General features: G+C 48.8%; 1 protein-coding gene across 4 annotated transcripts; it reads left to right on the plus strand.

Annotated features, from left to right (window-relative positions):
- The first annotated feature begins 237 nt into the window (after nt 1-237).
- LOC140629019 (granulocyte-macrophage colony-stimulating factor receptor subunit alpha-like) lies at nt 238-23,203 on the plus strand. Of its 4 annotated transcripts, XM_072818400.1 has the most exons (13): nt 240-368; nt 5,730-5,831; nt 8,067-8,209; nt 9,353-9,476; nt 12,931-13,060; nt 13,159-13,331; nt 15,565-15,698; nt 16,971-17,000; nt 17,773-17,908; nt 19,580-19,676; nt 19,863-20,042; nt 21,630-21,711; nt 21,938-23,203. In XM_072818400.1, exons 1-13 carry the CDS (start codon nt 305-307, stop codon nt 22,040-22,042), a joined length of 1,500 nt encoding a protein of 499 aa, XP_072674501.1. In that variant the 5' UTR covers nt 240-304; the 3' UTR covers nt 22,043-23,203. The 4 variants fall into 4 exon arrangements, 3 of the variants coding, with proteins under 3 accessions (XP_072674502.1, XP_072674501.1, XP_072674503.1); XM_072818401.1 differs by lacking the exon at nt 5,730-5,831 and having other exon boundaries at nt 238-368; XM_072818402.1 differs by lacking the exon at nt 19,863-20,042.
- Nucleotides 23,204-23,515: the final 312 nt, after the last annotated feature.

The following is a 23,515-nucleotide window of genomic DNA, read 5'->3' on the forward strand; positions in this document are numbered from 1 at the left end:
ATATGCTTGTGCACATGAATGCTGAAGGGGCGTGGCTCCTTGAGGAATGGGGAGCCAGGGACGCATATCCTGCTCACTTGTGTGGCCGTCACACCCCTGATCAGCTGTCTTCAGAGACCTAAGAGACTGATGAACTTACCCACCGTTCACAGGTTTCTTAATCATATATATACAACGAAAAAACATCACCGGAAGGGGGAGGGCGCTAAGGAGAAAGGGGAAGTCTCGGGTTGAAATGTCTCTGCAATGCAATCAGTGTGCTCACTTTCTGACCCAGCAGAGAGCTGTCCAAGACAACAACCAGATGTCGGAGCGCCAGGAAACCGAGAAAGCAAACAGGTGGCCAGAGCGGAGCCTGGTGCAGTGGGGTAAGGTGGCTCCCTTTCTTCTCTGACCCTCAAACGTACCGTACCTGTCACTAGGGTACCTGTTCCTCCTCCTGTTGCTGCTGCTGGCAGCTCCTGGGGAAGTCAGGGAGCACCCAGGGGTGGGAGCTGGGAATATCCAAATGAAGGTGCCTAACAGGGAGGTGGGGTAACTCCAACAGCACATGGGCACTGTGTTAGAAGGTCTGAATTAGCGCCAGGGATCGACCAACTTGCACTGGGAGCAGGCTAAGCCCCTCATGCAACTCTGCGTGAGTGTTAGAAGCCACTATGGATTACTCCAGAGTCATGGATGCAGGTGGTCGTCCACACGGGGAAGCGGTGGTCCCTGGATCCTGGGGAGGCAGTTTGCTGGCAGTGGCTTGTGTCAAAGCCCCCGGCAACAAGTGCAGAGCTGCTGGCCATCCTGGACCACAGGTGTCTTTGGGGACCACTGCATTTCACTCCTTGTCTTGCCCACGCGCGGTGACGGGCTACATCCACCCACCACCCATGCCCCTGACTACAGGGAGTAGACATCCAGGTTCACCCCAGGGATGCCACAGGCTGGGAGCACATGCACTGCCCCAGTCTCTGATATGACCCCATCTGACAGATGGAGGCGGTATCTGTGGAGGTCTTAGGAGGAGATAAAGGGGAAGAAAACCCTGTCTGGAGAAAACCGAAAGAAGAAGGGAAAGTGGGTAGTCAGTGGACAAAAAAAGAGCAAAGTAACATCTGAGTTTTCATTCATATGAAACAAGAGGCTCAAGCAAATCTGCAGAGTAGGAGAGAAGACTGCAGAGTGTTGGTTTCTTGGGGTTGGGGTCCTCCTTTGGGAGGGATGAAAATGTCCTGGCTCAGGTAGAGGTGATGGCTGAACACTCCCCAGTGCTAAGTGCTGGGGAGTTGTACACTTTAAAAGGGTGGATTTTGCCCTCGGTCTTAAAAATCAACACAGAAATTAATTACATGAAGTGTGAGATCTCCACGGTCTTCAGTTTCTCATCCACTTGCATGAGGATACTAGGAAATCCTCCCTAGGATGGGTGTGAGCGGGAAACTAGGAGCCGTGTGGAACATACCTATGCTTGGTATGCCCAGGCGATGGAGAAATCACAGCGCCAGTTACTTCACGCGGCCCCCGAATTATCCTCCGCAGGGTTTGTCCTCACCCTTGGCCGAGAGCCCCAGGTTATGACTCACCAGCTAATTAAAACAGCAGCCCTTGCTAGATCACCTTGCATATCACCGTTGGGTAGGTGATAACGTTGTTGCTTGTTTTTTGAGGGTTTTTTAAAAAGTCAAGTTTACAGAAGTTTGCTTTTGCTCCATCACGATGAGCAAAGAGAACAAAGAGAAGCGAGAGGAGTTCAGTTTAGAGGAAGCGGAATGGGGAACTGTCCAGCTCAGGGTGTATTTCCATGCAGATTCCCTGTGGGGTGTGGGTTGGGGTGTACATGCACAGGCACCAGCTTCATGTAACAGTCTCAAAGCAGGTACTATGGGAGGCTTGAAAAAATGAGGAGAAAAGCAGATTGAAGAAGCTTGTGGTGGGGTGTGGGGGTGGTGAGTGGAATGAAACCCCTCCATGCCCTGCTGCACTGCACCTCCCCTTCCTGATTAAGGACAGCTCCGCTCAACGAAGCCAGGGTGTTCACACAGACTGCAGATGTGAAAATCAGGGCAGAGATGAGGCAGGAATAGCAAAAGGCAATGGTAGGGTCAGCCACGACCAAGGAAGGGTCCACCCTGAGAGCCTCTTGGGTTCACTATGGAGAGCATCACCGCCCCCCAGGGCCAGGAACCCCAGACACGACACAGAGAAGGGCTGGGTTGAGCAGGGTCCAGCTTGTAGATAGAGGAAGCTGGGAACTTCTCTATAGCGCTGGAGTAAAAGGTGTGTGGTAGGCAGGGAAGTTGGGACAGGTCTGGTCTGAGGTTCTTATTTCCTCTTTTATAGCAAGGGTGGTGCCCTAGGAGGGAGTGGGCTCCAGGAGGTTAGGAGACAGGACCTGAGGCTGGGAGCTGCTCTACAGGTGCACTCAGAAACAGATGTGCACACCTGGCTTGGGGAGCTGGCTGGACTCTGCATTGTTGGGAAGGCTGAGAAGCTGGTGCAGGTGCAGGAGGTAAAGAGGCTGTGGCATCTACACAAGCCAGTTGACCATCAATAGACAGGTGACCCATGAACGTCACAGGGTGGGTGGAAAGGAGGCAGGTGGTTGGGGAATGTAGAGAATGAGCCTCACAGCTCAGATGTCTGTGGGGGCAGGGATCTGTGAGGTAAGGGATCCTACAGAGGGCGGAGGAGCTCCCTGGGTGGGGCTGCACCTCAAGGAGAGGAGGAGCCCAAATGTGCTGAACTGGCCACATGTGGGAGGGAGATGCTGTGTCCCTGATAGGAGCTGGGCTGGAGAGGAGTCTGAGGGGAGAAAAAGACAGTCTGTGAAGACAGGTGCCAGCTGGGAGGCAAGGACATGGAGGTCCAGGTGTCGCGGCAGGGGTTGGGGGGGGTAATGTCAGGAGTGTGATGACTGGGTCTCCAAGAAGCAGACACTGGACAGGATGAAATAGGGGAGGAATTGGTGAGAGAAAGGTCTGAGAAGGAGGAGGGAAGGAAGAGGAAGGGGAGGAGGAGAGGAGGGAGGAAGGAAGGAAGGAAGGAAGGAAGGAAGGAAGGAAGGAAGGAAGAAGGAGGAAGGAAATTGAAAAGGAAAGAAGGAGGGAAGGAAAATAGAGAAAGGAAAGAAAAAAAGAAGGAAGGAGAGGAGGTAGGGAAGGAGAGAGGGAAGACAAAGGAGAAGGAAGGAAGGAGGGGAGGAAGGAGGGAAAGGGAAGGAAGGAGAGAAGAAGGGAAGGAAAGTAGAAGGAGGGAAGGAAGGAGGGAAGAGAAACAGGAAAAAAGGAAAGAGGGAAGGAAGGAAAGAAGGAAGGAAGGAAGGAAGGAAGGAAGGAAGGAAGGAAGGAAGGAAGGAAGGAAATTTGTGGTTATTTGTTCCATCAGCCCCCAGGAAGCTAATACACCAAGAAAAAAGAAGCAGTGTTTAGGGATCCCTGGGTGGCGCAGCGGTTTAGCGCCTGCCTTTGGCCCAGGGCGTGATCCTGGAGACCCGGGATCGAATCCCACGTCAGGCTCCTGGTGCATGGAGCCTGCTTCTCCCTCTGCCTATGTCTCTGCCTCTCTCTCTCTCTCTCTGTGTGACTATCATAAATAAATAAAAATTAAAAAAAATTGTTAAAAAAAAAAAAGAAGCAGTGTTTAGACGGACAGACTCTATAAACCCAAGAAAATTACAGAAAGTACAATTGTGCACTGTAAAAGAGAGAGAAAGGAACCTCCAAGAAAAGACAAGGCCCTAAAAGGATGAGGTCACAGGGAACACAGAGATGAAGAGCAGCAGAGGTAGTTAGTGGCCGAGAGGGAGAGAACTACGTAGAGACGTAGGACCCCCACTACAATCAGCCAAAGAACAAGCACCAGCAAAAATGCCCCCAGGGCAGTGGAGGGCAGCCCCCAGGATGCCACCCCAAACACAAGCAGAGCATCAGGTGTTCTCTGTTGAGTGCAGCTTTGTGGGACCACAGCCCTTCGCTTCTGTACTTATGTGTTTAAAAAGTTTTTAATAGACTTTGTTTTTTTTTTAGAGCAGTTTTAGATTTACAGACAAATTTAAGTGGAAAGTACAGGGGATCCCTATGTATGCACTTCCCCTTTGACCCAGTCTACACTATTATGAATATTTGGCATCAGTGGGGCCATCTATTATCATTGATGGGCCAATATTGATACATTATTATTGATTAAAGCCCACAGTTTACATTACAGTCACTCTTGGTGTTGGACATTCTATGGGTTTGGACAGATGTATAATGACATATATCCAGAATGATGGTATGATACAGAGTAGTTTCACTGCCCTAAAAATCCCCTGTGCCCTCCCTACTCATCCTGTCCCTTCCCCAAACCCTGGTTTTTTACTGAATTTTTTTCTGTCTCCATAGTTTTCCCTCTGTCAGAATGTTGTAATATTTGAATCAAACAGGATGTAGCATTTTCAGACCAGCTTCTTTCATTTAGTAAACGTATTTAAACATCCTCCATGTCCCTCTGTCACTTACCCCTTTTCCTTTTCCTCTTCTTTTTTTAAACATACCCTTTTTGATTGTTGTGAAACTCAAGTCTTTTAATTAAAGGAAAAAAACTAAAAAAAATAAAAAACGCTGTTATTGTCATAATGGAAACCTGACCTATCATTTCTTTTTCTACTACCCAAAAATCCATTCTAAAAACACTCAGAGCATGTGTCAATTATACTCACATTAAAGTATTTTATTTATTCATATATTTTGTAAAATATTATATTTATTTAATCATGAGAGACACACACAGAAAGAGGCAGAGACACAGGCAGAGGGAGAAGCAGGGTCCACGCAGCGAGCCTGATGTGGGACTCGATCCTGGGTCTCCAGAATCACACCCTGAGCCAAAGGCAGATGCTTAACTGCTGAACTGCCTGGGCATCCCTCACATTAAAATATTTTTTTTATGTTTTTAAAGATTTTATTTATTTATTCATGAGAGACACACAGAGAGAGGCAGAGACATAGAGGGAGAAGCAGGCTCCATGCAGGGAGCCCGACGTAAGACTCGATCCCGGGACTCCGGGATCACGCCCTGAGCCAAAGGCAGAAGCTCAACTGCTGAGCCACCCAGGCGTCCCCCTCACATTAAAATATTTTAAACAAGAATTTTAAAATTTAAATTATACAAACAAGAAAAAAGAGAAAGCCAGAACAATGAGAAACTTATGAAAGGGGGCGTAATATTCCCCCAAAAGCATCTTAAAATCACTATTACATGTCAGCCATGGCTTTGAGGCTCATCTGAATGATGAGTCAAGCTTGATGTAAAGCAGATGGGTGGATCTGTAGAGTAGATTCACGGGGCAGTGGTAGTATTTCCCCACACATGTGGGAGATGGTTTTGCAACCGCCTCTCTCAGGAAGTTGATCCTGGAGAAAAGAGAAGTCAGCGAGCGGGTTCCTGTTTTGTGTGTTATGTGGGCTCTGGAGGAGGTGGACGGCCCGGCCATTCTCTGCAGGTGGAATTGGAATTGGAAGGGCTTAGTGAGCTTGTGCCCTTGGTCCTGTCCCTGCCCCCCGCCCCAAGGCTGGTTGCAGCCTGTAGACCCTCTGTAGCCAGCAGTGACCCCCGAGCTGGCCAGGCCAGCAGGCTGACCATCAGGCTGGGGATGGTCCTATGTCTTCCTGCAGAGCATCTCCCCGAGGAAACCTTGCTGAGTCCCCCTCCCAAAAACTCCCATGAGAGCTGATTTCTTTAAAACGTGACTGTACCTACAGGGCTTCCTCATCCCTCGGGCAGTCCCACGAGACTAGTGGCCACAACTGTCCTGCTCTGCATGCTATTGGACCCAGTCATCCTCCAGACTCTAGGGCACCAGGGTAAGTGTGTGAACCTGTCTGACCCTTCTCCGACTGTCTCATTTCTACGTCCTGTGTGTCTTGGGATACATCCTGATGGCCGAGTCCAACCTCAACTCACCCTCGTATGTGCTGGTCAGTCAAGTGACACAACGCCAGATGCTAAAGTGTTTTCTTGCCCCTGCTCTAAAAGGCCCTTCCTAATCCTGCCTTATGATATGGTCACACACCAGAGCTGCAAAATGTGGCTCATCAACCCTAATTCTGGACAGTGGGACATTGTGGGGGGTCTCACCCTGGCAGGGACTTTTCTGCAGGGAGTAGTAACATCCTGACTTAAACAGGTGGACAGAGGAAGCAAGGTGAGCCCCCTCTCCCCGCCGTAGCAGGTGGCAAAGGCAACATCAACATCAACTGACTAGTAGCTGTCTGCCTGCGGTAGCTGGATGTTGATTATCAGGCCACGTATCACCATTTTAGGAAGGATTAAAGGTGAACATACTTAGGTTTTAGGTGTATATGGTGAGGATCACTGGGAGGGATATGGGGTCACTGGGGCATCGGTAAGAAAATGGTGCTGGCCAGAGGGCTGAGGAATAGGGACACTGGTGGATGGTCAGAAGTTAAAGAATGCTGCCCTCCTCCAGGTGAAATGTACAGTGTCAGAAGACACAGGTCAGGGGAGCTCCTGGGGGACCGGGTAAGGACACCTATAACTCCCATTCTTCCCCAAGAGATGTTCTCAGGGACCATTCCCCAGGGCTAGGAGCCCCAAGAGCTGCTGAGTCTCAAATTGCTTTTGCATTGAACCAACCTCTTGAGGTCAGAGATGTCATTGCTCAATTCGGTGAGAATGGAAACCAGGGAACAGAGACATTAAGCAACATGCTGGAAGTGACACCGCTGGTACAGACAGAGTGGGGACTCAGGCCCACGTCTGTGTTTCTAAAAGGGGCTCTGTTTTTAAAGTATGGATGGTGTCAACACAACGTCTTTGCTGCCCTAAGAAAGGAGATAAGGGAACGGTGGGGATGGCTGTCTCTCTGTCCTCCACACAGGAGGCCTGTGGGAATCTTCATGTACTTTCACAAAATCCATGCAGTCCAGCTTGGCCTTTCTCCTGAGGGTTGTGTATGGAACTGATGGACTCTCCTAACTCAAGAGTCCATGGGTCCAGGGATGTGCAAGAGCTGGCTCAGTCCAGGGAGGGGATGTGCCCTGGATGAATAAATGTCATCAGATTTCTGTTGACCTTTGAAGACTTCCTTGGTTGGGTATGACCTTGGGGGCATATGAAACTCTTATAGGACCCACAGGCCAAGACCAAGATCCATAGAACTGTTGTGAATGGACAGTCATTGTTGTCTTGGGCTGGGAAGGTAGAAGTCTGCAGGAAGCCGAGGACATGCCAGGGAGGGAGGAGGGTCAAGAAACTCAGGAGATAAGTGACTTATTTGCAGGCCCTGGAGACCTGGAGAGAGGTGGTCCCTGTGTTGGGGGAGGTGGGGTGGCACCTGGAATAAAGGAGGATATGGGTATGAGGCACCCAGCACAGAGGCCGTGCATGCTGAGAGACTTAAAATATAAACGGACAATGGGCAGAGCATCTTTAAGAACAGAACCCAGCCCAGGGGGACCAGCCTCATCTTTGGGGACCAGCCCAGAAAGCCAGCCTGCTGTCTCCAAATCAGTCATGCAAGGAGCCAGATGTCCGTCCCCATGACAATCCAAGGAGTTAAAAGATCACTTCTGGAGCAACCAGCCCCCAGTGGACCAGACTTGATCAGTAACTAATGGCTTCCCTATGTTTTGACCCCACTTCCTATATAGGACCAACCAGAGAGCCAGGCATGGTCCCCTAACCAATCCCATGGGATGCCCTACTTGTAGTGAGCCACCTGCATCGTCCCCACACCCATAGCCTCTGCTCAGGGCACAACCAAAACGTACCTTTTGTCCACTATGAGACTTGCCCATTGCCTTGTCCACCCTTGAGTCTCTGACGAATGCCAGTGATGGCCGACTTCCTTACCATAGCAAGCTCTGAATAAATAGCCTCCGTTTGCTCTCACTTGGTCGGTCTTGGATTACTTGCCTGATAGACATCCTCACGTAGAGGGAACACCTAGGGGGACAGGGGTACGGGAAAGCCTGTCCCAGCCTTGAATTTTGCTTATGAGACATGGGATGGGTCAAGAGGCAGTGGGTAGAGATGGGAAAGCGATAATCTTTTAATCTGGTGGTCCCGTCCTTCAGATCTTACAACCGTGGAAGGATTCCCCAGTCTAAACATGAAGTTTGACTCGAGGAGAATGGAATTGAGCTGGGACTGCAAGGAAAACACTACGTACCTCGAGTGCGTGATGATCCACAAGGAGAAAGGGCCAATCGAAATAATGGTAAGATGGATTTGATACGGACGATCATTATCCTTTACAAAGCTTTCATCACTGTAGAAACAAAGCAGCGGTAGGCGGGAATGGAGACCATGCGTGTGACATCTGGGACACATCTAGAGGCCATGCTTCTGGGTGAACGAGGGAAGTTAGCGCTGGCCCGTGGTCAAGACATGCCTGATGGCCTGATTCTCTGGGGGACTGAGGAAAATGTCTTATCCCAAAAGGAAAAGGAGTTCAGGGCTCCCGAGGAAGAAGCCACAGCCCAAAGCTCCTACGAGTTCAGACACGGCACAGATTGTAGGGTGGGACCCTCGGGGATGCTCAACCACCTAAAGAAGGGAAAAATGGGGTAGACTGGTGGGACGGGGGATCCAGGGCAATACAGGTAGATTTCAATCTGGCACCCGAATGCTCCCAGAATTTCCAGGGATCTCTTTCAGGGAGGCAGGATTTCCCACAACAGGCATCATGGGGAAGATGAGCAACTTGTTCTGTGACTTTCAAGCTTCTGTGTCCCTTCGGGGGATGTTGCGTAGGAAAAACGCCCTCCTGCCAACAGAAACAGTAGCCTTTTGCTCAGTTGATCCATCAAAAATCGGTTGATCCATCAAAAATCAGCCACTGGTCAGATTTAATCCCACCAGAAAGAAATCGTGTGAGTTCTAGGTGTTTGACGGAAACAAAGTAACCAAATGACTGGATACAATGTAAACATTTCTGTGGGAGAAAAATAATAGGACAAGAAAACGGAATAAACTAAAAGAGGGTGCGGTAAGCTCCGTAATGTCTCAAGTGCTGAGAGGTCTCGCTGCTCAGAGTTGTGATCCATCAGCATCACCTGGGAGCTTTGTTACAAATGTAGAATCTTCTTGGCCCCACCTGGAACTCGCTGCACGGGAGTCTGCATTTTAACGAAACCCCTGGAGACTGAGGGCACCCTGCAATGGGACCTCTATTCTGGCCTCCTAAATGCTGTAGACCACCGAGGCAAGGTCCCAACTTCACGGGGGCACGCCGACATCCACCCAGACAACGTATGTGGGTGGTGGTGGCATCACGGGACCAGTGGAAGAGCAAACAGTGTGGAGAGGAAAAGGAAAAAAAAAAAGTTTCCTAATGCCCTGGCCGGTTGCGTCTTTTTAGCTCAAGGAGAATGAATGTCACTGCAAGTTTCCGGATTATTCTCTCCATGAGGGAGTCACGTTCATGGTTAAAGTAAATAGCATCCAAAGACCGATTCCAGAAACACTGGTCTACACTAATTCAGGTAGGGGAAATATCACAGTGATCCTTCTGCACATCACTAGCCCCAAGGTAGATCCCTTCCGTTTTTCTCAACTTTTTTGAGATTTCCTTGGCATGTAGGTATTAAATATATTAAATTATAATATATAAATATATTATTATATATTAATGTATTAATATATTCTGATATTATATATTAATGTATTAATATATTCTGATATTATATATTAATGTATTAATATATACTGATGTTATATATTAATGTATTAATATACGAATATAAAATTATTATATATAAAATATTAATGTATATTTATAAGATATTTAAATTAAAGCCTTAATATACATATATGTTGAGAAATAATCACTGCAATTAAGCTGTTATCCCTCCTTCCAGCCCCTGGAAACCACGATTTACTCTCTGTGTCTTTGCATTTGCCACGTGTTAACTATTGTGAGTAATACTCCAACGACCGCGGGAGTGCATATATCTTTTTGGGATCCAGATTCCATTTCCTTTGGAAATATGCCCAGACATGGGATTGCCGGGTGACACGGGGGTTCTAATGTGAACATTTAAAGGAATTTCTCCTGTTTTCCACTGTGGCCACACCAGCTTATATGACAGACAGCGCACAAGTTCCCTCTTATCCACATCTTCACCAGCATTTATCTCTTGACTTTTTTCGACCAGTCATTTAACAGGTGTGAGGTAATAGCTCGCTGCGGTTTCTATTTGCATCTCTTTGACGATGAGTGATGCCCAGCCACTTTTCCTGTAGCTGTTGGCCATTTGTACTTCTTCTTTAGAAGACATTCAAAACTATTCAGCCCTTTGGAGTTTTTTGGGTTTGGGTTTTGGGGAGTTTTTTTGGCCTTTGGGTTTTTTTGCTATTGAGTTCTTTGAGGTCCTTATATATTTTGGGTATATATATATATATATATATATATATATATATATGGATTGCAGATATTTTCTCCCATTCCATAGGCTACCTTGTCACTCTGTTGATTATTTCCTTCACTCAGTGGAGGCTTTATAGTTTGACGTAATCCCAGTTGTCAATTTTTGGGTTTGGTGCCTCTGGTTTTGGCGTCATATCCAAAAAAGCATTGCCAAGAAGTCTTTCCCCCATGTTTTCTTCCACTCGTTTTGCAGTTTCAGGTTTTGTGTTTCGATCTTTAATCGATTTTGACTTGCTTTCCATATCCAGTGAGAGATAAGGATCCTCTTTCATTCTCCTGCTTAGGGTTGTCCAGTTTTCCCATCACCATTTAGCAAAAAGAGAGACTCCTTTGTCCATTGTATGTTCTTGGCATCCTTGTGGAAGGTCAACCTTGTTGACCATAAGCCCGTGGATTTATTTCTGGGTTCTTTTATGTCCCATTGATCTATGGTGTCTATCTTTATGCCAGGACCATACTCTTTTGGTTACTGTGGCTTTACAATGTATTTTGGGATCAGGAAATGTAATGGTTCTAGCTTTGTCCTTCTTGCTCAAGATTGCTTTGGCTATTTGGAGTCTTTCATGGCTCCATATGGATTTTAAGATTCTTTTTCCTATTTCTGTAAAGAATGCCATTGGGATTTTGATAGGGATTACATTTATCTATAGATCACTTTGGGTAGGTTGGATATTTTAATGCTATTAATCACTCCAGTTCACAAACATGGGATCTCTTTCCATTTATCTTTATGTTCTTAAATCTCCTTCCTCAATGTTTTATAATAGTCAGTGTACAGGTTTTTCACCTCCTTGGTTTAAGTTTATTCCTTTTTTATTCATTTTTGGTGCTATAAAAAAAAAAGACTATTCTTTTATTTTATTTTATTATTTTTATTTATTTTTAATATTTTATTTATTTATTCATGAGAGACACAGACAGAGAGAGAGAGGCAAAGACACAGGCAGAGAGAGAAGTAGGCTCCTTGCAGGGAGCCCGATGTGAGACTCAATCCCGGGACTCCAGGGTCATGCCCTGGGCTGAAGGCAGGTGCTAAGCCACTGAGCCACCCAGGGACCCCCTATTTTTTATTTTTGAGTAATCTGTACACCCAATGTGGGGCTTGAATTCACAGCCCCAAGATCGAGAGTCACATGCTCTACTGACTGAGTCAGGCAAGTATCCCAGGATTATTTTTTTAATTCCTTTTTTGAACAGGTCATTGTTAGTGTAGACAAATACCACTGATTTCTGTACATTGATTTTGCATCCTGAAACTTTATTACATTCTTTATTAGCTGTAACAATGTCTCTTCTTTGTTTAGTCTTTAGGTTTTTCTACACGTATGGTCATTTTATCATCAAATGAAGATAATCTTACTTCTTTTTTAATTTGGATATCTTTCTTTTTTCTTGTCTAATTGCTCTGGTTAGGACTTCCCATATATGTTAAATAGAAGCGGTGAGAGTGCCTACCTTGGCCTTGTTTCTTACCCTACAAGGTAAGCTTTCAGGTTTTTTTCCATTGAGTGTGATGTTAGCTATGGCCTTTCCATATTTGTCCTCTATTGTGTTGATACAAATTTCTTCTATACCTATTTTTTTTAAAGATTTTATTCATCCATTCATGAAAGATGCACAGAGAGAGAGAGAGAGAGAGAGAGAGGCATAGACAGAGAGAGAGAGACAGAGGCAGAGACAGAGGCAGAGGGAGAAGCAGGCTCCATGCTGGGAGCCCGATGTGGGACTCGATCCTGGGTCTCCAGGATCATGCCTGGGGCCGAAGGCAGGCACTAAACCACTGAGCCACCCGGGCTGCCCTTCTATACCTATTTTATTGAGAATTTTTATCATGAATGGATGCTGAAATTTGTGAAAGATGTTTTCTATAGCTACTGAGACAATCATGATTTTTTATTTCATTCTATTAAAGTCATGAAGCACACTGATTGATTGGCGTGTGTTGAACCATCTTTGCATGCCGGGGATAAATTCCACTTGGTTACGACACACAATCCTTTTAACATGCTGTTGGATTTGCTTGCTAGAATTTTGTTAATGATTTTCACATCTACGTTTATTAGGATATTGGGATGTGATTTTCTTTTCTCATGTCTTTGTCTGGGCTTGGTATGGGGGTGATCCTGTCCTCCTAAAGTGAATTTGAAAGTATTCCCTCTTCTTCTATTTTTTTGGAAGAGTTTAAGAAAGATTGGTGGGGCACCTGGGGAGCATAGTTGGTTGAATGTCCAACTCTTGGTTTCTGCTCAGGTCCTGATCTCAGGGTCCTGGGTTCAAGCCCCAAATCAGGTTCCCTGCTCAGTAGGGAGTCTGCTTGGGATTCTCTCTTTCTCTATCTCCCTCTGCCCACGTTGTCTCTCTCTCTCTCTCTTTTTCTCAAATAAATAAATAACATCATATAAAAGAAAAAAGGATTGGAATTAATTATTCTCTGAACGTTTGGTAGAGATTCCAACCGTGAAGCCACATGATCCGCTTCCACAAATTATTTTGTTTTTGTGGCTTCTCAGGTGGGAAGGGCACAGCTGCCCAAAACTTCTCCTGTTTTATCTACAATGCAAACTTCATGAACTGCACTTGGGCAAAGGGTCAAGCTGCCCCTGATGACGTGCAATATTTTTTGTACATACGAGACTTGAAGTAAGTATTGACCTCGCTCATGGAGACAACCCTGGGAAGTACACTGGGCGGTGGAGGGGGAGCCCTGGTTATCCTCTAAACACTTTGGAACTTTATAGATACAGAAGGGAAAGAGAGTGTCCTCATTACTTAGAAGACTCAGGAACCCACGTAGGATGTCACTTGGAAGACCTCTCGGGATTAGCGTACTACAATTACTTCCTGGTGAATGGTACCAGCCAAAGGACAGGAATCCAGTTCTTTGATTCGATTTTGTACTGGAAGAAAATAGGTAAGACCAAGGACGTCCTGTGGTGTAAAGAGATGCTTAACGGGTGAACTGAACAGAATTTGCGGTAGGTTTGGAAGAAGAGAAATGTATTCTCCCAAAGTTCTGGAGGCCAGAGACCCAGAGACAAGGTATTGGCATGGTTGCTTCCTTTTGGAAGGAAGCCAAGTAAAGGGTGCAACCCATCCTTTTACTCTGAATTAAACGGGGTGACAAGATGTGCCTGCACTGTTGGTGGATCCTCCTCCACACCACCAAGGAAGCCAGGGCCCTTCCAAAGCGCCCATAGTCCCCGAGCGCTGGCCCTGGCACTACCCCAGCCCAGACGGGCAGGGGTATTGCCCACATCTGGGCAGTGAAGCCTCTCGGGACAAAAGAGAGTACGTTTAGACCAGGAGATGGAGGTTAATTCTGGCCCATTTGTGCACCTCCAAGTAGTAGCAGGCATCACCATCTCTTGTCTGTTTTGGAGACCCTGTTGACAAACAAACGCCAACTCTCCAGTGAAGCTTCACAGGCCATTGGCCACCCTCATTTCCCACCTCCAGGCTCACCTGTTGGGGGAGATCCAGGTGTCTGTACCCAGCCAGGTGGCAGGGGGGCACCCACATCCCTGGGCCTGCATTTCCTGCAGGCTCAGGAGACACCACCTTTCTGGACAAACCTCCCATGGCCCCGACACGACCACCCTCCTTCTGAGGGAATCCCTGCCTTTCTTTTTCCGTCCCCATGTTCCTAACATTTTTATCTAACCCAGGAAATCCCAATATTATTTCAAACTTCAGTCCTCTGCAGTTGTGACTTGCAATTAGAAATGCACATTTGGTCTCTTCTTCCTGACACACAGCCGCCAAAATGGGAATTTCCCCTGTGGAGAGCAGTAAATGTGCCTTTTGTTATGTTGAGGAGGTGACCGCTGAAAAGCCCCTAAGGATGGGGCTGGTTACCAGGGGAACAAACCCTGTGATTAGAGGATTGGAACTTTCATTCCTGTCCAGTGTGTGACCCAAAAGGGGCTGGTGGTTGAGCTCAACCTCCAATGGGCCATGATTTAATCAATTGGGTTTACATCATGAAGTTTCTGTAAAATCCCAAAACGACAGGGTTTGGAGATCTTATAGGTTGGCAGACAACATGCAGGTTTGAGCAGAGAGGTTCACCTGGTGAAGCTACGGAAGCAGCTCCACGCCCGTCCCTACAACTGGCCCCACGCATCCATTCACCAGGCTGTTCCTGAGTTAGAGCCTGTGACAATAAACCCGTGATCTAGCGAGTGACTTGTTCCCTGGGCTCTGTGAGTCACCCTGGAAGATTAATGAGATCCCAGGAGAAGGTCGTCGGGTGCTCATATCTGTAGCTGGTGGGTCAGAAACACAGGTGACAACCTGGATTTCTGAATGGCGTCTGATATAGGGCCTGAAGGGCAGCCTTGTAGGGTTGAACCCTCTACTCTGTGGGATCTGACACCATGTCCAGGTAGATAGGTTCAGTTGACATGTAGGACATCCCAACAGGTAGACTGAGAATAGCATAGTGGTGGGAAGAGGGACCCTATCTATCCATCAGACCCAGGTGCAGAATCCTAAATACACATCACAACTGTGAGCAAGGGAGGAAAAAATAAATCCAGAGTGTGCTTCCCAGTGAAAATGCAACTCAGTTTCAAGGTTCATTGTGATCAGATACACGGGATGTGGATTTACAACCAAGTTGCCCTCAAAGGGTTTGGGTAATGGGATCCACTCTCGGTGTTGAGATCGGAATGCATGCTAGTTAAGTGGGATCAGACACAGGATGCCCATAACGCCCATCCCAACCATTGATGGAACCCACCGTAGAGGGTCACATGGGATATCCGTTCATTGTTGAAGGACCCTGGAGCTCCGCCGGTCTTCTCAGACATGCATCCTCTGTCCCCATTGGAAACCAGCCTCGGCTGTCCCCATGGTGGCCCTGTCCCTGGCCAGTCCGCATATTTCCATCCTTCCCACATGTTGGGTTCGCCAACCCCTCCCTGCAGCCTGCTAGATGGTCCTGTGTGCACACCGCTGAACCTGCACACAAGCCAGCGGTCCTCTTCCTTCCTCAAGACGCAACACTCCTTCCTAACCACGGCATGTGCCTCCAGGTGACCCCGGGAGCTGACCATCGATGTGCAGCCCACAGAACTGGGTCTGGCCTCTGAGGCCCGGTGGCAGCCTGGTGGCTCAGGGAGCATCCTGGGTTCTCGTTACAGAAATATACAGCCCGCCCAACAATATCAGCGTGCACTGCAACGTGTCGCACTGTCTGATCCAGTGGGAAAAGCCTGTGACCCGACACACCCTGTCCAACAGGGAGTTCAAGTACCAGCTGGACATCCAGAGACTGGTGAGTAGACTCTGCCCCCAGGCAGGACACTGTGCCGCACAAGGAATGGGGAGCCCTCCCTGTGACCCAGATCAGTGGAGACATGCGGGGCTGGGTGATGCACGGGGACAAACACAGGGACGGCTGTGCTGGACAGGACATGCCCTGGGCGTGAGGGTCACCACCACGGCCAACCCAACAAAGGTGGCCACACACCCAGGTGGATCCTGAAAGCCTTCAGAGGATCTACAAGCAGATGCAGAACAGATAGGACCTTCTGCTACTTGTCCACTTGGATCCCACCAAGAATCCCAGAGGGATTCTCTCCTCCACACCCACCTGGGCCCAGTATAAACAAGGAGAACGCTCTGCACCATGACCACCTGGATTCAGCATAGAGAAGGGAACTCTCAACTCCACATCCACCTAGATCCAGTGTAGACAAGGAGTACTCTTTGTTCCTTGACCACTTAGACCCAGTGTAGACAAGGATGAGCCATCTCCTCCACATCTACCCGGATTCGGTGTACACAAGGAGCATCCTCTTCTCTACATCTATGGACCCCGTGTAGACAAGAGAGATTCTCTGCTTCATGATCACCTGGAGTCAGAGTAGGCAAGGAGGACACTCTGCTCCACCTCTACAAGACCCAGTATAGACAAAGGGGAGCCCTCTCCTCCACATCCACCTGGACTCAGTGTAGACAAGGGGGAGCCCTGTCATTCATATCCACATGGATCCAGTGTAGATAAGGAAGACCTTCTGTTCCATATTCACCTGGAGCCAGTGTAGACAAGGAGGACTCTGTTCCACATCCACATGGACTCAGTGTAGACAAGGGGGAGCCCTGTCATTCATATCCACATGGACCCAGTATAGACAAGGAAGACCTTCTGCTCCATATTCACCTGGAGCCAGTGTAGACAAGGAGGACTTTGTTCCACATCCACATGGACTCAGTGTAGACAAGGGGGAGTCCTCTGCTCCAACTGCACCTGGATCCACTGTAGATCCTCTGCTCCATGTCTGCTCTTATTTGGACCCATCAGCAGGTGGTGTTCCAGGACAAGGCATGATCCGGGCACATCCTCCCTTGGTGTTCGAGTCCATCCACCCCTGTCTGGGAGACTTGAGGCAAAAATAGTAGAGAGGGAGCTCAGCCCTTCACATGGCCCTGTGTAGACAAGGGGGATGTGGGTTACCCCTGACTGCACTCAGAGGGGACGATGAATGCATCCTGTAAGAATTCTCGAAATAGAGAGAAGTAAACCTAACTCTATTTTTTTTTCCAGAAAAATAAGGAACACAGCGGGAACCAACTGGTGAGTTAGAACTCTGACCCAAAATATCACCCCGTACGGTAACATGGACACACTGCCATGCACACGTGGCCGCCATGGTGGCCAGGATGGGGTGGGCTGTGAATGAGAGGGTGGCGGCTCCCGGGAAGACCGTCCCATCAGTGAGGTAGGGGTGGGAACAGTCCAGCTGTGGGAACGGGGCTCATCTGGTCACACGTGCTCGGTCCCATTCGTTCAAATAAGTGACTCCGGCCATATGCATCCATGTTGGTCAAGAGTAACCGTGTTTGAGCTTTAAGGAGACTGTGTCTTCCTTCACAACCCTCCTAGAGGACGATCCTCAAAGTCCTTTATGGGGTATCCTCCTCCATCCAATGGTGAGCTTTTACCCCATTAATGACCTCGCTGGGACATTTCCCGGTGGTGGCTCTGCACGTGTCACGTGTACCTGCTGAATGATTTCTGCATCTATGTTGACGAGCACGGGAACCCCACGCAGGGTCCCATGGTCATCAGAGGCCCCCCTCAATGTGCTGATTCATTGAGGCTTTCCCGCAAACTATTCCGTATGCCGGACATGCATTAATTTAATGAACCACGTATTTCTAGACGGTAAGGATGTTCCACGCCATGAGGTCACTGTTCTGCTTTCCGAGAGCGTGCTTCCATCGTCCGTCCCAGGGTGGGGATGGGGCGGGTGAGTGGGGAGACGGCCGCCTCTGACGAGACATCCCCATCCCCGCTTTTCCAAACACGGGGGACCCCGCATTCAAAGTTTCTCTTTTGTCCAAAGATTGAGGTGTCTGGTAATTGGGAAAATAAATACAACTTCCCGAGTCCAGAGCCCAGAGCCAAGCATACTGTGAAAATACGGACCTCAGACGCGCGGATCCAGAGGTGGGGTTCCTGGAGCCAGCCTGTGGAGTTTGGTACGTGTCCCCGGAGCATCCCCTGAATTCATCTCTGACCTCTTCCCAGCCCCATCCCCAGAGGCTCACAGGGGTTTCCATGCACGGGTCTCCACGATGCTCTGGGTTTTTGTTTGTTTTTTTTTTTTTTTTCAAAGAAACACCTGCTAAGCATCAAAGTTGGGTGTCTTTCCTCCTAATGAAGAGGAATCCATTCATTCCAAGGAACTGAATGACCTACACCTTTCACCAGCTTCCTCCCTGAAACCTTTATGAGTTTGCAGGAATTGCATGGTTTGGACCAAAAGCCAACCAGGTGCTCAAGAAATCTGCATTTCCGCACTATTCCTCCCTCCTGGATATTTTCATAGTGTTTTAGCAAACATTTGATGCATGCTATTTTCTTTTTCGTGGTCCTAAATCAAAGACTTGTATAAGGGCGGGTATAAAATGCCCGTGAAATGTTTATCCAGAGGTAAAACATAAGTTCAAAGAGACGGAGAAGCAATCGATGTACCCACTGGGATGGGACAGCGGGTTCTTAGCTACGAGTCCAAAGCGAGCAACAAGAAAATTGAATAAGTCAATTGGTGTTCATTGAAATTAAAAACTTCTGTATCAAAAATAAATAAATAAAAATTAAAAAAAATTAAGGGATCCCTGGGTGGCGCAGCGGTTTGGCGCCTGCCTTTGGCCCAGGGCGCGATCCTGGAGTCCCGGGATCGAATCCCACGTCGGGCTCTCGGCATGGAGCCTGCTTCTCCCTCTGCCTGTGTCTCTGCCTCTCTCTCTCTGTGTCTATCATAAATAAATAAAAATAAATCTTTAAAAAAATTTTAAAAACAACTTCTGTATCACGTGGAAAGAGCACTTTTTCAGTGAATGTATTATTATTATAATTATTATTATAAGAGGGCACATTTCATATGTTAATATGGAAAACTCTCAAAACGCCGGACTCTCAATTTGGTTATGATCATCCTTCTGGAACCGGAGTTTTTAATTGGATTTTTTAAAAATTGGATTTTTTAATAGTAACAGCCACAATGTGCTGTGTTGCAAAAATAATGAATTGTAAAAAGAGCTCATCCAGATGATAAATGACACTGAAGATCTAACACTAATTGTGAGGTAACTTTGGTCAAATTGTGCGCCTGAAAAAGTGTGTTTTTGAGGGAGGGGTCCATTTTTTTATTCATTTATGAATTTTAAACTCTTAAAAAATTAATTAATTAAACTTGGGGGGGGTCCGGTTTTATTTATTTTGTATTTTATTTACTTATTCATGAGAGGCAGAGACACAGGCAGAGGGAGAAGCAGGCTCCATGCAGGGAGCCCGATGCGGGACTCGATCCGGGATCCTGGGGTCATGCCCTGGGCCAAAGGCAGACGCTCAACCACTGAGCCACCCAGGTGTCCTGGGGTATGCAGGGTCCATTTTTATTTTTTACTTTTTTATTTTTATTTTTCAGGGTCCAGTTTTTTTTTTAATTATTTTATTTTTTTTATTATTTTTTTTTCAGGGTCCAGTTTTAAAGCAGGCTGTCACGTTATGGTTTGGGCGCTCCTGAGAGTGCTTTGGGGGAAGGTTTCGGGATGAGCCCTTTCCTGAGGATTTCCCTTGTGCTCTGAGCATCTGTCCTTCGATGGCTCATCTGAAGGGGTCCATGTTGTGTTCCCCTCTCTCCGCAGGCTCCGACGACCCCGAGGCCAGTCTCGTGCACATCTACATGCTGGTGGTCCTGGGGACCCTTGTCTCCGCCCTGATCATCGGTTGCCTTTTGAAAAGGTAACTCCCGTGGTGGGTTGGGGTCTTCCTTGCAAATGGGCAGGATGGACGGGGTGCATGTCTGGATGGGGCTCAGGGCACCCACTGGCGTGCCATCTGTCTGGGGAGCTCTAGCTGCCAGCCGACGGGGGCCTCATCCTCACCCATGATGGGCAGCCCTGGACACTCATTCTTGGATGCTTCCAGGCCCCCGAGCCACCCCATCCGACCCCCACACATCAGCTGCACACTGGACTTCGTCCGAGCTCAGCGGTGTTTACACAGGGCTTGCATTCAGCCTCACGGCAGCGAGCTTCCTCTTTGTGGAATGCTTTCCCCTCCAACCCCTCTGCTGGCGGTTCATTTCCACCCGATAAGCCTCACCAGGTACTCAGGGATCCCCCCGCTCCCAACCCACTCCCTTCCTGGACGCCTCCAGGGATCCCAGCCTGAACCTTCCCGTGTACCTGCTTACCGCCAGCCTCTCCACAGGCTCCTCCCTGGGCGGCTACCACGTCGTTTCCGATGTGTGATCTCTGCACCAAGCAGGGTCTCGGGGCGTCTCGCAAATGCCTCTGAATGAACGTGCATCCATGAAATCATTAATTCCCACTTGCATGCACGTTGCATGAAGATTGCATGATGTTGTGCAAAGCACTTTTTGCAGCTGGTGGTCCTCCTGCGTGATGTGGGGACCCCCTGGATGTCCTCCTGTGCTCACCCCCGAGGCCTCGCACCCTGGTAGGGCATCCTGGGTGTATCTCCCTCACGATGGACACGCGTGTGGCTAACCGCACGGGAATGCTGCATAAGCACAAGGAGAGGATGGCGCCCAGGCTGCTGGATGCACGGGCGGCTTGGCACCACCCCATTCTCAGGGGACCCTGAAACCGCGGGGCCAAAGGGGAACAGGGGCAGCCTCGAGACCTGCTGCCGGAACGGGCACAGACCACGTGCCTTGCACAGGGACAGTTATCTTAATGAGAAGCTGTCTGAGTTTCCTGCGGCCACAGGAAAAAAAAGACCACAAACCAAATGGTTTGAAATATTAGAAATTCAATCTGTCCCAGACATCTGAGCTCCAAGAGGGGCAGGACCATCAAGGTCCAGGGCAGAGGCTCCGGGAGGGTCCGTCCTGCCTCTTCCAGCGTCTGGGGCCCCAGGCGTCCCCAGGCTGGTGGCCGCATCCCTCTGGTCTCTGCCTCCATCCTCTGTGTCTGCGTCTCCTCTTCTGTCTCTTCCAAGGACCCCTGTCATTGGACGTAGGGCCACCCTCATCCAGGACGACCTCATGTTAACATGATTCCATCTGCAAAGACCCTATTTCCAAACGAGGTCCTGTTTCCAGATTCCAGGACTCAGGACTGGAATTTATATTTTTTGGCGGGAAGCCCCTACTGAGCTGAGCAGAAGTAACTCCAGGTGTCCTGCAATGGGAGGTGCTTCTCCTGAAATAAGAGAAAAAAGCAAACGTGCCTTTGAAAATGCAAGAAGACTCTGATGTTGGGCAAACATGACATCTGCTTTAAGTAAAATCTAGGTGAAAATTAGTATTTACGTAAAAATGTTAGGAAAAAAAACGATAAATGCAGCATGTTGACAGAAAACCTGCCAGACTGGAAAGCATGCTCTCGGTGGTTGCATGGACGCAGGAGGAGACACACACGTTGTGATCCTCAGGGACTCTGGAGGCTGCCCATGACCTGCCACGACCCCCAGTCCCATCCTTCCCCGTCTCTGTACCCGAGGGACCAAGTGAAGGTTCTAGAAAGATTGTCACGGGCGTCCCTCTGTGCTCCTATAGCCTCTCCTACTTGCTCACTCATCCCAGAGTTGGTTTGTCCTGCTGTGAGTCTTCCGTGAAATTGTCCTACAGCACGCGGTCCAGAGGCGTGTCACTGGGAGGTGGGGGAGACGTGTCCCGCATCCCCATGTCCTCAGGGTCTTTCCTTCACACGCTTCTTGTCTTACCAGGTTCCTCGCATCTCGGAGGCTTTTCCCACGGATTCCACATGTCAAAGACAAATGGAACGACAACCAACCGTCTGACCACCAGGTAGGTAAGGGTGGGGGTAGGGCAGCTGACCGGGATGGGGAGGGGGCGTCCTGGGCTCTCCTGCATGTCCATCCGAGGGCATCCCCATGGGCAGTCCCGCAGATGCCCTCTACTAAGATACCGCGCCCACCGGGGCCCCGGTTCCCATCTATACCCAGTGGCCAGCCAGGTCCCACTCACGGGGTTCCTGAAACCCCAACACCCCCATCCTCCTTCTCCTCCCCAGGTCATCTGGGAGAAGTTCGTCTCAGACCCGCAAAAAGCTGACAACGAAGAGATCGTGACCGTGGAAGAAGTCACAGCAGTCACAGCCGCCCCGGCCAGCGTATGAACACAGAGGCTTCCTCCCCAGAACATTCTAGAACCTGTGGGGTGGTTGTTCTTTTTTTTTTAATTGCTTTGAGAATGTATTTATATAGTGTTCTATTTTTTTACTTTCGAACAATGTGATATTTTGTAAAGATACCTGTCGTGGGAGGGATCGTGGGATGCCCGTGGATCCTGACCCCAGGATGCACCCGCTTCTCGTCATCTCTGCCACCCCCTCCCCAAAGAACAACGAACCCCTTCCTTACATTACGCTGGCTCAAGCGGGGCCGAATGGGGTATTGTCATCTTTGTGGACATTGTTCTGTGCACCCCGTGGGGACCGGGATGTAGACGTCTTTGGGGATATTATCCAGACCATGACACATGGACCAGAATGTGGACAACTCCATCCGCAGGCACCAGCAACGACAGGACGGGATTTCTCACGGGGATCCTGAAACCCTCTGTGCACCTTGACCTTCGAGACAAACGACTACAGAAACCCCGCAGGCCACGTGCCCACCCCCATGACGTTAACCAACGGGGAAGCATTGAAGGCGGGTCCTCTCGAGCCAGGAAGCAAGCCCCATGCGGGCAGTGAAGTCGGCCATGAGGAGCCGCGGGCGCGCGTCCCACCAAGACCTACAGAAAGTCTTGGACACCAGCAACAGCATGTCCTACAGGAAGCGCAGCGCATCTAGGCCTCAGAGGGCTGGATGAGGACACAGTTCCCGGGGAGAATAAAATGTATCTGGAAATTGAGATACACATAGATACAGACACCCCACCCATATGTAGTTAGAGAAATAGAAATAGAGGGAGAAAAGAGAGCGGAAAATATACATACACAGAGGGAGACAGACGGGTACGTATTTGGAAAAATACGTAGGAAATATATACAAAAAGATACATATGAAGACGATTTGCAGAGAGAGCTCAGGGAATTGGCTCATGAGGTGCTGGGACTGGTCAGCAGGAAGCCTGCAGGGCAGGTGGGCCAGCTGCACACGCAGGTGACAGGTGACAAGGTGACAGTGCACACCTGACCCCGAACTGTTTCTCTGGGAAACCTCCGTTTGCACCTGAGATCATCACCTGATTGGATGCGACACACGCCCAATGTGACGTATCTTTTAACGTTGGCTGCTTGTCGATTTTTTTTGAAAAAAAATTTTTTTTTTTTGCTTGTGGGGTTTTTCGTGTGCTACCTAGAAAACACAATTAGGGGAGTGTTTGATGGAATAACAGGGGGGCCTGTCACACGTCCGTGTGGACACACTAGCTGACAATCATGGAACCACTTATAGTGGGAATGCGTGTTGACCAGCCTTGCCGTGGGTCCCCTGTCCATGTCCCAGGTGACACCCTGCACCCCTGCACCCACTTGTCCCCTCCCACGGGCTCCTCTGTGCCCAGGTGGGTCCACCTGGTGGGAAGAATGCCTAGCACGCACCCTACAATCTTTACTCGGCAATTTGCTCCCAACAGAGTTCCA

The sequence above is a fragment of the Canis lupus genome, chromosome Y (assembly GCF_048164855.1).
Source record: "Canis lupus baileyi chromosome Y, mCanLup2.hap1, whole genome shotgun sequence".
In the NCBI taxonomy this organism is placed as follows: Eukaryota; Metazoa; Chordata; class Mammalia; order Carnivora; family Canidae; genus Canis; species Canis lupus.

Bases quoted from the DNA above. Each gene is read 5' to 3' on its own strand.
- LOC140629019 (XM_072818400.1), top strand. From the start codon at position 305: ATGTCGGAGCGCCAGGAAACCGAGAAAGCAAACAGGTGGCCAGAGCGG. The intron at 369-5,729 runs GTAAGGTGGCTC...CTGTACCTACAG, and splicing joins GCGGAGCCTGGTGCAGTGGG to GGCTTCCTCATCCCTCGGGC. The intron at 20,043-21,629 runs GTACTCAGGGAT...TTGTCTTACCAG, and splicing joins CACCCGATAAGCCTCACCAG to GTTCCTCGCATCTCGGAGGC.